The 13,578-nt window shown below is 40.4% G+C and overlaps 1 protein-coding gene across 1 annotated transcript in view; it reads right to left on the reverse strand.

The window, feature by feature from the left end:
* MCTP2 (multiple C2 and transmembrane domain containing 2) overlaps positions 1 to 13,578 on the reverse strand; it is a 208,166-nt gene that overhangs the window by 46,360 nt on the left and 148,228 nt on the right. The window contains exons 15-17 of the mRNA XM_056571863.1: positions 11,503 to 11,604; positions 11,306 to 11,380; positions 6,426 to 6,545 (exon numbers count right to left, since the gene is read on the reverse strand). Of these exons, the coding sequence (XP_056427838.1) occupies positions 6,426 to 6,545; positions 11,306 to 11,380; positions 11,503 to 11,604 (297 nt within the window). The remainder of the gene's footprint in view (positions 1 to 6,425; positions 6,546 to 11,305; positions 11,381 to 11,502; positions 11,605 to 13,578) is intronic.

Genomic DNA, 13,578 nt, shown 5'->3' on the forward strand with positions numbered 1-13,578 from the left:
CCCGGAAAACCTAGTGTATTGCTGCAGTACAAGACCTTTAAAGATCAGCAAATCACTGGCTTTGCATGTGATACCACTGCGGCCAGTGATTGGCTGAAAAGGAAAAGGTCCTACCGTACTAAGAGAGGACACTACGGAGCACACAGAGACAAATCTGCAGGGACCGGGACATGTGAGCAGAAGGATTTTTTTAAATTTCTCCCTGCGCCCTTAGCTCAGTGTTTTTCTAGCAGGGTGCCTCCAGCTGTTGTGAAACTACTACTCCCAGCATGCCCAGATAGCCTTTGCCAGTCCGGGCATGCTAAGAGTTGTAGTTTTGCAACAACTGGAGGTGCCCTGCTAGAAAAACTGTGACTTTTAGCATTTAACCCCTTAAGGACTCAGCACATTTTGGCCTTAAGGACTCAGACAATTTAATTTTTACGTTTTAATTTTTTCCTCCCCGCCTTCTAAAAATCCTAACTCTTTTATATTTTCATCCACAGACTAGTTTGAGGGCTTGTTTTTTGCGCTACCAATTGTCCTTTGTAATGACATCACTCATTATATCATAAAATGTATGGCGCAACCAAAAAACACTATTTTTGTGGGGAAATTAAAACGAAAAACGCAATTTTGCTAATTTTGGAAGGTTTTGTTTTCACGCCGTACAATTTATGGTAAAAATGACATGTGTTTTTTATTCTGAGGGTCAATACGATTAAAATGATACCCATTATTATATACTTTTATATTATTGTTGCGCTTAAAAAAAAATCACAAACTTTTTAACCAAATTAGTACGTTTATAATCCCTTTATTTTGATGACCTCTAACTTTTTTATTTTTCCGTATAAGTGGCGGTATGGGGGCTCATTTTTTGCGCCATGATCTGTACTTTTTTTTTATACCACATTTGCATATAAACTTTTAATACATTTTTTATAATTTTTTTTTTAATAAAATGTATTAAAAAAGTAGGAATTTTGGACTTTTTTTTTTTTCGTTCACGCCGTTCACCGTACGGGATCATTAACATTTTATTTTAATAGTTCGGACATTTACGCACGTGGCGATACCAAATATGTCTATAAAAAATGTTTTTACGCTTTTTGGGGGTAAAATAGGAAAAAACGGACGTTTTACTTTTTTATTGGGGGAGGGGATTTTTCACTTTTTTTTTACTTTTACTTTTACATTTTTTTATATTTTTTTTTACACTTGAATAGTCCCCATAGGGGACTATTCATAGCAATACCATGATTGCTAATACTGATCTGTTCTATGTATAGGACATAGAACAGATCAGTATTATCGGTCATCTCCTGCTCTGGTCTGCTCGATCACAGACCAGAGCAGGAGACGCCGGGAGCCGGACGGAGGAATGATCGGATCCCCGCAGCAGCGCTGCGGGCGATCCGATCGTTCATTTAAATCGCGAACTGCCGCAGATGCCGGGATCTGTATTGATCACAGCACCTGAGGGGTTAATGGCGGACGCCCGCAAGATCGCGCAGGCGTCGGCCATTGCCGGCGGGTCCCTGGCTGCGATCAGCAGCTGGGATCTGCCGCGCATGACACGGGCATCGCTCCGATGCCCGCGGTTATGCACAGGACGTAAATGTATGTCCTGGTGCGTTAAGTACCACCTCACCAGGACGTACATTTACGTCCTGCGTCCTTAAGGGGTTAAAATAGTTTTTACCTGCTCTTGCCGGCCCCCGCCATGGGAGCCAGCCCGAGCAGATAATCACATGTTTTCCCGGGGGGCCGTATCGCCATATCGCAAAAAGCTAAATTTGCGATTCGATTGCTTTTGCTATATATCGTGCAGCCCTAGGATAAGTGATTTAACCCTTACCCACCCCCATTTGCCAGTGTCGGGGTTTTTGTTTAAAGTCCCATACAAGTCTATGGGGAATATATGTTACTGAATAACTTCCAAACGGCTGGAGATATTTTGATAATACTTGGTCACATGTTATTTATTTGTCCACTTAAAATATAGGATAGTTAATTTAACCCTTAACCAACCCCATTTGTGAGGGGGCGGGGTTTTAGTTGAAAGTCCCATGCAAATCAATGGGAAATGTATGTTCCCACATAACTTCCGTATGGCTGGAGATATTTCAATAATACCTGGTACACATATTACTTATATGTAAAATAAAAAGATATGATAATTAAATTAACCCTTACCTACACCCTTATATAAAAGATAGGTTTTTGTTTCAAGTCCTATGCAAGTATATGGGACTTCCAGTACCTTACTCCACAAGCTCCGCTTTGCATCTCCTGGTTAATGTGTCAATCCGGCTTGCAAGCCACACACGATCTCACAAAGACACGACAACATTTTAAGCCCCACCCCATTTATTATCTACCTTTTTGTGCATCAGTCTGGCTTGCAAATGATGCCCAGTCCCACAAAGCCATGTCCCCTTCTATTTTCGGCTTACAATATCTTCATCACAAATCAGTCCCACCTGAGGTCGGGATAGGTGGACGGCATAGGAGGATGGGATAGGAGGATGGGATAGGAGGATGGGATGTGCAGTCAAAAGCTTCCTCCTTTGTTGATTTTCCTCCTCAACAAGGATTAGGAAGGAAAAACCAGGCAACGCCTGGTACTCAGCTAGAATATATTATATATATATACATATACATATATACATACATACATATATACATACATACATATATACACACACACATTTTTTTTTCAATTTTTTTCAGAAATCCCATGTCTACCATACATGTTGTTTGAAACAGAAAATTAATTGTTATTGTTCTAAACTGTTCCAGGCCTTAAGATTAGAGCAGTCACGAACATCGCAAATCTTGGTATGAAAATAATTCTGACAGCCAAAGCCAGCCACCTACTGTGCAACCATATAAGCCGCCGAATGCAATTCTAGTAAGTACAGCAAGTCTCCCATGAAATACTCTGAATAATAATAATACTAGATGATAGTATACTTTTTTCTCATAGTGACTGCATATGAACGTGCTGTGGGTCTCAGAGCACATTCCATGTGTAATGCTTTTTTTGCCAAAAAATAAAGTAAAAAAGAAAGTACCGTATTTTCCGGCATATAAGACCACTTTTCAACCCTGGAAAAATGTTCCCAAAAGTCAGGGGTCGTCTTATACAGCGACTGCAGCACCCGCGCCGTTGCCCCCTTAAAGATTAATTTCCCCGGTCACATTCGGGACATCCCAGTATCCAGAAAGATCTTTTCGGGACACAAGGCAGTCACGGTTACCTTTCTGCGGCCCCAAGTTAACTTTAAAAATGTCATTGACGTCCCGTGCGAGCGCCCATGGAAACAGCGGAGCAGCAAGGACGCCCGCATAGTAAGTTACTTGCGGGACATCCTCTTCGGTGCTCCAACCTCCGGTCCCGGGACCTAGTGCTACGGCCTATAGCAGTAGATCATTACCCTGGACTTTAGGAGCAGTGGTCGGATGAACTTAAGTGGGACAGTACACAGACATACAGCCTCCAGCCATACACTGTATATGGCTGAAGGCTGTATGTCTGTGGGGAACTATGCCGCCAACCTAATGTGGGCCAACTATGCCAACAACCTAATGTGGGCCAACTAGGCCGACAACCTAATGTGGGGCAACTATGCCGACAACCTAATGTGGGGCAACTATGCCGACAACCTAATGTGGGGCAACTATGCCGACGAACCTAATGTGGGGCAACTATGCCGACAACCTAATGTGGGGCAACTATGTCGACAACCTAAAGTGGGGCAACTATGCCGACAACCTAATGTGGGGCAACTATGCCGACAACCTAATGTGGGGCAACTATGCTGACAACCTAATGTGGGGCAACTATGCTGACAACCTAATGTGGGGCAACTATGCTGACAACCTAATGTGGGTAGTATATCCCAAATTCTATAGTTTAACTGTAAAAGTTGGGGGTCGTCTTATACGCCCAGTCGTCTTATACGCCGGAAAATACGGTAATAAACAAAATCAAAAGAAAATCGTGATAACATGGATGTGGTGTGATGGCCTGTGAGTGATCCACCTGGATTGGTACCTCAGAGTGCTGCTCTGTACATTCCTTCTTTACATAAAGTGTGAATCTGAACTGCGAGAAAACATCTTAAAGACATAAATGGGGAGATATCAAAAAGTTAACGATTTGCCCATTACAACCAATCAGATCACTTTTTTTCGAGGCCTTTTTAGAAATTAAAGAAGCAATCTGATTGGTTGCTATGGGCAACTTTTCCTCTGCACAAGTTTAGATAAAGTTACATTTCTTTGGGGGAAGATTTAACATTTACTCGCCAATTAAGAACATCTACATTTTTTATGTTTTGGGATAAATGTGCTACACCAGTCTCGGCTGTAAAAACACATTAGATTCTGTTGGGACAGATCGCCACAACATTTTTAGGTATTTTAGTTATGGAAATGCTGCATGTACAGCTAAAATTACACAGAACTAGAGATGAGCGAACTTACAGTAAAATCGATTCGTCACGAACTTCTCGGCTCGGCAGTTGATGACTTATCCTGCGTAAATTAGTTCAGCCTTCAGGTGCTCCGGTGGGCTGGAAAAGGTGGATACATTCCTAGGAAAGAGTCTCCTAGTACTGTATCCACCTTTTCCAGCCCACAGGAGCACCTGAAAGCTGAACTAATTTATGCAGGAAAAGTCATCAACTGCCGAGCCGAGAAGTTCGTGACGAATTGAATTTACTGTAAGTTTGCTCATCTCTACACAGAACTACAGAAAATACAAGATAAAATATGTTGCATATAAGATTGGTCCAACACAAGTAAAAGTTTTTTTCTTTAGAATAAAAAAAAAAGTTTCTCTGTACAATTACACTGCTCTGCAGTGTGTAACTGCACGAAATGTCCTCATCATTGGATGTGTCAGTGACTGATTGCTGCAGTTTTGTTATGTGGCATCAATATAGATGGCTCACCATTATGCAGAAGTGACAAAATTACAGTGCATACCCACTTAGTCTCTAGAAATGTCTCCATACACCAATAGTGGTCTCTAAACTGTGGCCCTTCAGGTGTTGAAAAACTACAACTGTCAGCCTGCCCAAGACCACTGCTCTATGAGAACAGAATGCAAAGGATTACAAGTCCAAGAATGTACAATTGCACACCAGAGCCAGCTCTCACCCCTTATTCTGGATGCACCGTCCAGCATGGAGTGAAACGAACACCAGTTGCAAAATGTAAATATTCCAGCCAGGGGGTTCCAGATAAAACTTCAACTTTATTATTGCAGTATAAAATTTATATATCCAGCAACTAGAGGCCACATGAACAATGGTTCTGATGCATTTTGGTCACATGGAGCTTAGTCATAGATTGTATACACAACCTGAGGGAACCCCTCAGGAATAACCCTAAACTAGTAACATCTTCCCCAAAGAAAATTAACTTCATCTAAACTTGTGCAGAGGAAAAGTTGCCCAAAGCAACCAATCAGATTGCTTCCTTAATTTTTAAAAAGGCCTCAGAGAAATGATTGATTGGTTGTAATGGGCAAATGGTTAACTTTTTTATATATCTCCCCATTTATGTCTTTAAGATGTTTTCTCGCAGTTCAGATTCACACTTTATGTAAAGAAGGAATGTACAGATCAGCACTCTCAGGTTGTGTATATCAACTATTACCCTGGGATTTTCCAGGAGAATTATTTGGTTAGTCATAGATCTATGACTAATGTCTACCTGACCGAAATGTGTCAGAACCGGTGTTCATGTTACCTCTAGTTGCTGGATATATTCATTTTATACTACAATAATAACGTTGAAGTTTTATCTGAAATCCCCAGCTGGCATATTGTCTTTTTGCAAGTAAGCAAAGTAGCTCTACTCTAGATGGAAGAAAACTATTCGCCAAAGCAAAAATGACCCCAAAAAGAGGAGTCATCTGTAGACAAGTGGGTGGCTCATGCGTCTCATCTGCACAGAGCAGAGTATTGGTTGGCCAGAGAGAAGCCTTTGTGTATATTTGTGCTCAGTGCTCATTTTTCAGTGTATATTTGGCCTGATAAATATTTTTTTGTCCAGTCCATAAGAATACCAAGTAGCATATACAGTCCATGTAATTAAGCAGAAACATATTATTTAGAGACAAACTGCTTTGGTGAGGGACTCAATGGCAAACCCCAGCAGTTCAGACCTTATGCCAGCAATGTCTTTGGTCAGACAATACTTGAAAATATGTCTGCAGTTGTCAGATGAATAAAGGCTTCATTCCAGCACAGTAAGTGAGTACTACAATCTACAAAAGTCCTAGAATGCATGCTTGAAAATTTCAGATGAATATAAAATTTTACTGTTTGAGAAAACAAGCAACAACAAAACAAATTAAAAACATGCTGAACAGAAGAATTTTAAGACAACTGTATAAACTGGAATAGTAAAAAAAAAGGCAAGCTTACCAAAAATGCTATTAAACTTCGCTTCGTAGACTCCCACTGAAAGCAGCTCTTAATGAAACGCATTGTGTTCCAGATTGCCATAGTGATTTTCTTGACTCGGTAAACATTCCTTGATAAGATCTAGCAAAAAGGATAAATGGATGAGAAAGCTGGAAAACTGCTCCTTCTTTTGAAACATTTGGAGATATAATAATATAAAATGTTCCTAGAGCAAGTAACAGTAAGAAAGCAGTACCCTTTTAACCCCTTAAGGACCAGGCCAATTTTATTTTTGCCTTTATTTTTTCCTCTTCGCCTTCTAAAATCCATAACTCTTATATTTCCATCTACAGACCCATATAAGGGCTTGTTTTTTGCGTCACCAATTGTACTTTGTAATGAAACCTCTCATTTTAGCATAAAATGTACAGCAAACCCAAAAAAATTTTTTTTTTTTTAGGGAGGAATTTGAAATGAAAACCACAATTTTGCACATTTTGGAGGGTTTCCTTTTCACACTGTACACTTTACGGTAAAAATGATGTGTTCTTTATTCTGTGCGTCAATACGATTATATTTTTGTACCACGTAAAAAAAATGTAAAACTTTTTGTACAAAATCAGTAATCTAAAATCCCCCTATTTTGACCACCTATAACTTTTTCATTTTTCCATATATAGGGCGGTATGAGGGCTGATGTTCTGCGCCATCATCTGTACTTTTTATCGATACCACATTTGCATACTTAAAACTTTTAGATAATTTTTTATTATTTTTTTTTGGAATAAAATGTGACAAGAAAGCTGCATTTTTGGATTTTTTTTTTTACGTTTACGCCGTTCACCGTACGGGATCATTAACATTATATTTTCATAGTTTGGACATTTTCGCACGCGGCGATACCAAATATGTTTATAAAATTTTTAAAAAAATGCATTTTGGGGGTAAAAATCGGAAAAACTGACAATTTTAATTTTTATTGGGAGAGGAGATTTTTCACTTTTTTTTACATTTTTCAACTTTTTATTTATTAATTTTTTTATATACTATTTATGAAATATTTATAGGGGACTATTAATAGCAATTTGATTGCTAATACTGTTCAGTGCTATGTATAGGACACAGAACTGATCAGTATTTTCGGTGATCTTCTGCTCTGGTCTGCTCGATCTCAGACCAGAGCAGGAGATGCCAGGAGACAGACGGAGGCAGGTGAGGGGACCTCCGTCCGCCATTACAGATGATTGGAGCGCTGCGGCCGATCCGATCATCTATTTTAACATGCGCATGAACACAGATGCTGTGATCTGTACTGATCAAGGCATTTGAGGGGTTAATGGCGGACATCCACGCGATCGCGGATGTCGGCAGTTACCGGCGGGTCCACGGCTGCTGCTAGCAGTCGGAACCTGCCATATATGACGCGAGCACCGCTCCGATGCTCGCGGTCATACGCAAGACGCAAATGTACGTCCTGGTGTGCGGAGTACATTTACGTTCGTGGTCGTTAAGGGGTTAATGTAATTGAAAAAATGGCCACTAGGTGGCTCTGTTCTGTTCCCTGCTGCAAGTCAAACAGTTAGTTAGGTCTCCTCCCGGCCTGGCCAGAGACCAAACGTACGGGGCATGGCGGGCCACAGCTCTTGCAGGCTTCAGCGACGTCTCGCTTGCTGCTTAACGCCTACTTTCTCATGCTGGGCGCTCACACAATGTGAGCAAGGGGAAAGGCATGATACACTGCTTTTTAAAGCTCTGAATTTTTAAAGGGCAGGAGGAGTGTAAGGAGTAGTTAGGGAGTCCGTTTAGAAAATATGGTTTGACGACAGGTATCCTTTAGATTAAAACTGCAACAAAAACTTTATGTTTGCACCTCGCCTTATCACACCACAATTTATTTTGGCTGAAAGCAAAATAGACGTTAAACACACTTAAACCAATGACTTTTGTTCCCCAGGAAAATATATATATATTTTTTTTTTTTCGGATTCCAGGCAGAAACACAATTTGGGGCATGTGGTTTTACATGCTGTTATTTTTTTCTCTCTACATTTAAGCAAATGGGGGAAAAAATAAATAAAAAAAAAACACTATGGGGAAATTTATCAAAACCTGTGCAGAGAAAGAGTGGTGCAGTTGCCCATAGGAACCAATCAGATTGTTTATTTTATATTTAAAGAGGCCTGGGAAAAATTAAGAAGTACCATATTTTTTGCTCCATAAGACAAACCTAGGTTTTAGAGGAGGAGAACAAGAAAAAAAACAGCAGGCCCCCCCTTGTAGACAGTACCCCCTTGTAAACAGCAGCCCCCCTTGTAGACAGTGCCTCCACTTGTAGACAGTGCCCCCCCCCCCCCCCTTGTAGACAGTGCCACCCACGGTAGTTGCTCACCTGCGGTTGCCGCTCCGCTGCCCCGTTCTGCCGTCTGCACATAGCGCCCTATGGAGGAGCATGTGACATACACGTCACTCTTCCTTCCTCCGTAGCGTTACGCTGTGCACAGGGGAGGAGGTGGAGTGACGTGTGTGTCATATGTTCCTCCATAGTTCCACTTAAAGAGAAGGGGGACTCAAGCTAATACCATAAGATATCGAAGAGGGGTGCTATCCGGCATACAAAACCATAAGGACGACAAAAGCAACCAGACTGAAATGCCATAAAAGGATGCACACCCTAAACAACTATTTGAAAAATGAAATAGCTTTATTATAACAACAATCAAAATAAATGATGTGGGACAACACAACATTAAAAACACTTAAAAAAGCTCCAAAGAGCCACACTACAACAGTGGGGCCAATAGTGGCCACCACAGGACATGGGTGTAAATATGACTTCCTCCTTGCACGCACGACAAAATAATAATAACAAAATGAATGACAGTTGAGGAGTGAACAAATCCAGTGTGCAAAATAACCCCTAAAACCAAATATGAATAATGCAAATATAAAGAGCAGGCATAGAGGGAAAAATAAACACAAAATCAAACCATCAAAAAATGAAGTACAATAACTGGAAAGGCAGACCCCAGACGGAGGAAGGAGGAAAATAGCTCAATCAGCCCATGTCCACACAGAAAGACCCCATGCTTTCCGTCACCGATGTGACTTCCTCAGGGGTGTGTCCTCAGGGATTGTTGTTATAATAAAGCTATTTCATTTTTCAAATAATTGTTTAGGGTGTGCATCCTTTTATGGCATTTCAGACATGTTCCTCCATAGGACGCCATGATATGGATGGCAGAACGGGGATGCGGACAGCAGAACGGGGCAGAGAAGCGGGGCACTGCAGCGGGTATCTGCCTTGGTATCGGGGGGCATTAAACGAGTCCCCGATATCATGCAAATGCCAGATATTGGCACACACATTCGCTCCATAAGATGCACAGACATTTCCTTCCCACTTTTGGGAGAGAAAAAGGGCATCTTATGGAGCAAAAAATAGGGTAGTCTGGTTACTATAGGCATTTACATCATTCTTCCTCTAGACATGTTTTGATAAATCTCCCCCTATGTTCACACAGTGGAATTCCAAAGTTTCACACAAATTCCGTTGGAATTGCTGCAGAATTCTGTGTTCTCTAAGCACAAAAGTCTGCCAAAATTCAAGCCTTATTGAGTTTAATGGGATTCCGCCCACAATTCCAGCCTTCAAATTTTGCGTAATCCGACTGAAGTATATGGACAGTAAATCTTGGTGGAATTTCCGCCGGAATTTTGCAGTGTTAACATGGCCTTAGGGGATAGGGCATGCTGTGGTTTTAAAACACACCTGCCAATTTTTTTAAATCCCGTTCACTACAATGTTATTTTCCATAGAGTCAATGAGAAAACCGCAATATATAAAAACTGCAGTTTCGCATAGAACTTTTGACTTTATGGAATATAACATTGTATACACGCTATTGTATATAACATTGTAGTGAATGGGATTTCAAATATTGGCAGCACATACAGAGAATAGAAAAAATGAGTTGCTGTTGCACATTTGCACCTTAATATAATATAATATATCTTACTCAGTACCTAATCCTCTTATGCCTCTATCACCTATATTTATTTAAAAAAAAAAAAAAAATACCTCTTTTCATTAGCTCACAGTGTTAGAAATCCTCTCAGGGTAAAGGGGCGTGCCCCTCCCTTGTGGTGGTGGGAGGTGATTGGTGTGTCATGCAGACTTGTCCATGAGTCATCTCTTGTCCATGACTCATCGACAAGCCTGATGCTGCTGCAGGACTGGTTATCATCCCAGTAGGTATGGGGACCCCATAGTGGTGGGATTTAAATGTCATCAGTAACAAACTTTAAAAAGTTTTTGGATCTGACAGTACCCATTTAATAGGAGAAATCTGAGAAAGCAAACCTTATCACCTATACTTAGGAGAGGGGATAAGTGTCAAATCGAGGGGGGTCAGAGCTCTGGGACCCCTACAATCTCCTGTACAGGGCCCGGTTCTCCCCCTGAATGTGGCGTTTTAACCACCACACAAAGTGGCAGGCAACATACCCACTTAATGCATCTTTATGGGAGAGCCAGGGCGCTGCACTCTGGAATCTCCAGCTCTGCCATAGTGCTCAATTGATGGGGCGTGTCGGACACCACTTGCGGGGGTCAAAACGCCCCATTCAGGAGGAGATCAAGGGCCCTTTACAGGAGATCACGATCTGAGAATTGGAATAGGGGATACGTTTTGAAATCCTGGAGTTCTCCTTTAACCACTATGAATAAATTTGTCAGGCAAACATATGTCTTGTTTAGCTCTAGGTGCCATGATAAGGCATACAGGCAGAATGAAGCTTGTCGATAGTTGGTTGTGCACAAGTGAATTTAAACATTTTGAATCTGTTTTAGTCACTAAAATAGACCAAATAAAGAAAGATTTGTAGTAGACCTGAAAACAAACCTTTTTTGAAAATTTTGGATTATCTTCCACAAAGCTTTTCTCTTTGGGATTAAATGTTCTTATACTTGCCCGGACCTTCGAAACAAAACAAATAAAGTAAAAAAATAAATAAAAATAACACACAAGCATACTAGATAATACATGTGTTACTTGCAGTTTTCATAAACAAGCTGCTAATTTAGATTAAGGCAATTTACCGGATTAAAAATTAGATCAATTTCTAGATGAATGACTCCTTTTGAGGCACTGGATAAGTCTTTGTTCTTCAACAGATAAGCAACTTGAAGTCCCTGTCTTACCTGGAGATAATACAAATGAAAATATAATGGTACAAATGTAGGATTACAAAATTAATACATTTTTTATATTGTTATACAATTCACTTTACAAGTTTGTTAGATTTTTTTTTTCAGAGAAAATAAAACTTTGTAGGCCTGGAATGCACAGAGGAAGCCCTTTTCCATGTCTGTAAGATGCTCTTGCAGGCTACCATGTGGTGCTGCTTTTTAATGCATACTGATAAATGAGAAGATGTTAGGGCTACAGTAGAGTTGGATTTGGAGTTTTGAAGATTTGAAGTTAAACCTGATGAAGAGCACTGTCAGAAACCTTGCCTTACTCAATTCATCACAGCAGCTGTTGCTCTAGTCTACCAACTGGATACAGTAGGGTATAAAAGTTCAGACAACCTATGTGTAAACAGAATTTTGGTGTGTGTTTTAAGGTAGAGTGTTAATTAACACGTTATAAAATTTTATATATAACCAAATTTTAATGTCTGAAACGGAAAAAAAAAAATCATTGTGAGACAAAATTTAAAAAAAAAAAAAAAAGCCATTTTGTAACTTTTGGGGGCTTCTGTTTCTACGCAGTAACTTTTTCGGTAAATATGACACACTCTTTATTCTGTAGGTCCCTACGATTAAAATGATACCCTACTTATATCTGTTTGGTTTTGTCATACTTCTGAAAAAAATTATAACTACATGCAGGGAATGGAACATCTTAGCTATGAGGAGCGATTAAAGGAGTTACAATTGTTTAGTCTTGAGAAGAGACGTTTAAGGGGGGATATGATAAACGTATATAAGTATATTAATGACCCATACAAAAAATATGGAGAAAAACTGTTCCAGGTTAAACCCCCCCAAAGGACGAGGGGGCACTCCCTCCGTCTGGAGAAGAAAAAGTTTAGTCTCAAGGGGCGACACGCCTTATTTACCATGAGAACTGTGAACTTATGGAACAGTCTACCTCAGGAACTGGTCACAGCAGGAACAATTAACAGCTTTAAAACAGGATTAGATACATTCCTGGAACAAAATAAGATTAATGCTTATGAAGAAATATAAAATCTCATCCCTTCCCCAATATCGCGCCACACCCCTACCTCTTAATTCCCTGGTTGAACTTGATGGACATATGTCTTTTTTCGACCGTACTAACTATGTAACTATGCAGGAAAACTTATACGTTTAAAATTGTCATCTTCTGACCCCTATAACTTTTTTATTTTACCGCGTACTGGTCGGTATGAAGGCTCATTTTTTTTATTCATTTTTTTCATGATATAAAAAGTGACCAAAAATACACTATTTTGTACTTTGGAATTTGTTTGCGCATATGCCATTGACCGTGCGGTTTAATTAACGATATTTTTTTATAATTCGGACATTTCCGCACGCGGTGATACCACATATGTTTATTTTTATTCACAATTTTTTTTTTATGGGAAAAAGGGGGTGATTCAAACTTTTAATAGGGGAGGTGTTAAATGATCTTTATTCACTTTTTTTTGCAGTGTTATAGCTCCCATAGGGACCTATAACACTGCACACACTGATCTTTTACATTGATCACTGGTTTCTCATAGAAAACCAGTGATCGATGATTCTGCCGCTTGACTGCTCATGCCTGGATCTCAGGCACTGAGCAGTCATTCGGCGATCGGACACCAGGAGGCAGGTAGGAGACCCTCCTCGTGTCTAACAGCTGCGATCCCGAACAGCTCCCTGAGCTAACCGGCATGGTTTCACTTTCACTTTAGACTTTCGCGTCTAAAGGGTTAATAGCGCGCGGCACCGCGATCACTGCCGTGCGTTATTAGCCACGGGTCCCGGCCGTTGGTAGAGGCAGGGCCCTGCGTTATAGAAAGGGAAAGGACTCAGGATGTACCGGAACCTCCTTGGTCCTTAAGGGGTTAAAGGGGTACTCCACTGGAAAACATTTTTTAATGAACTGACCACAGAAAGTTAAACAGATTTGTAAATTAC

The sequence above is a fragment of the Hyla sarda genome, chromosome 4 (assembly GCF_029499605.1).
Source record: "Hyla sarda isolate aHylSar1 chromosome 4, aHylSar1.hap1, whole genome shotgun sequence".
Classification (NCBI taxonomy): Eukaryota; Metazoa; Chordata; class Amphibia; order Anura; family Hylidae; genus Hyla; species Hyla sarda.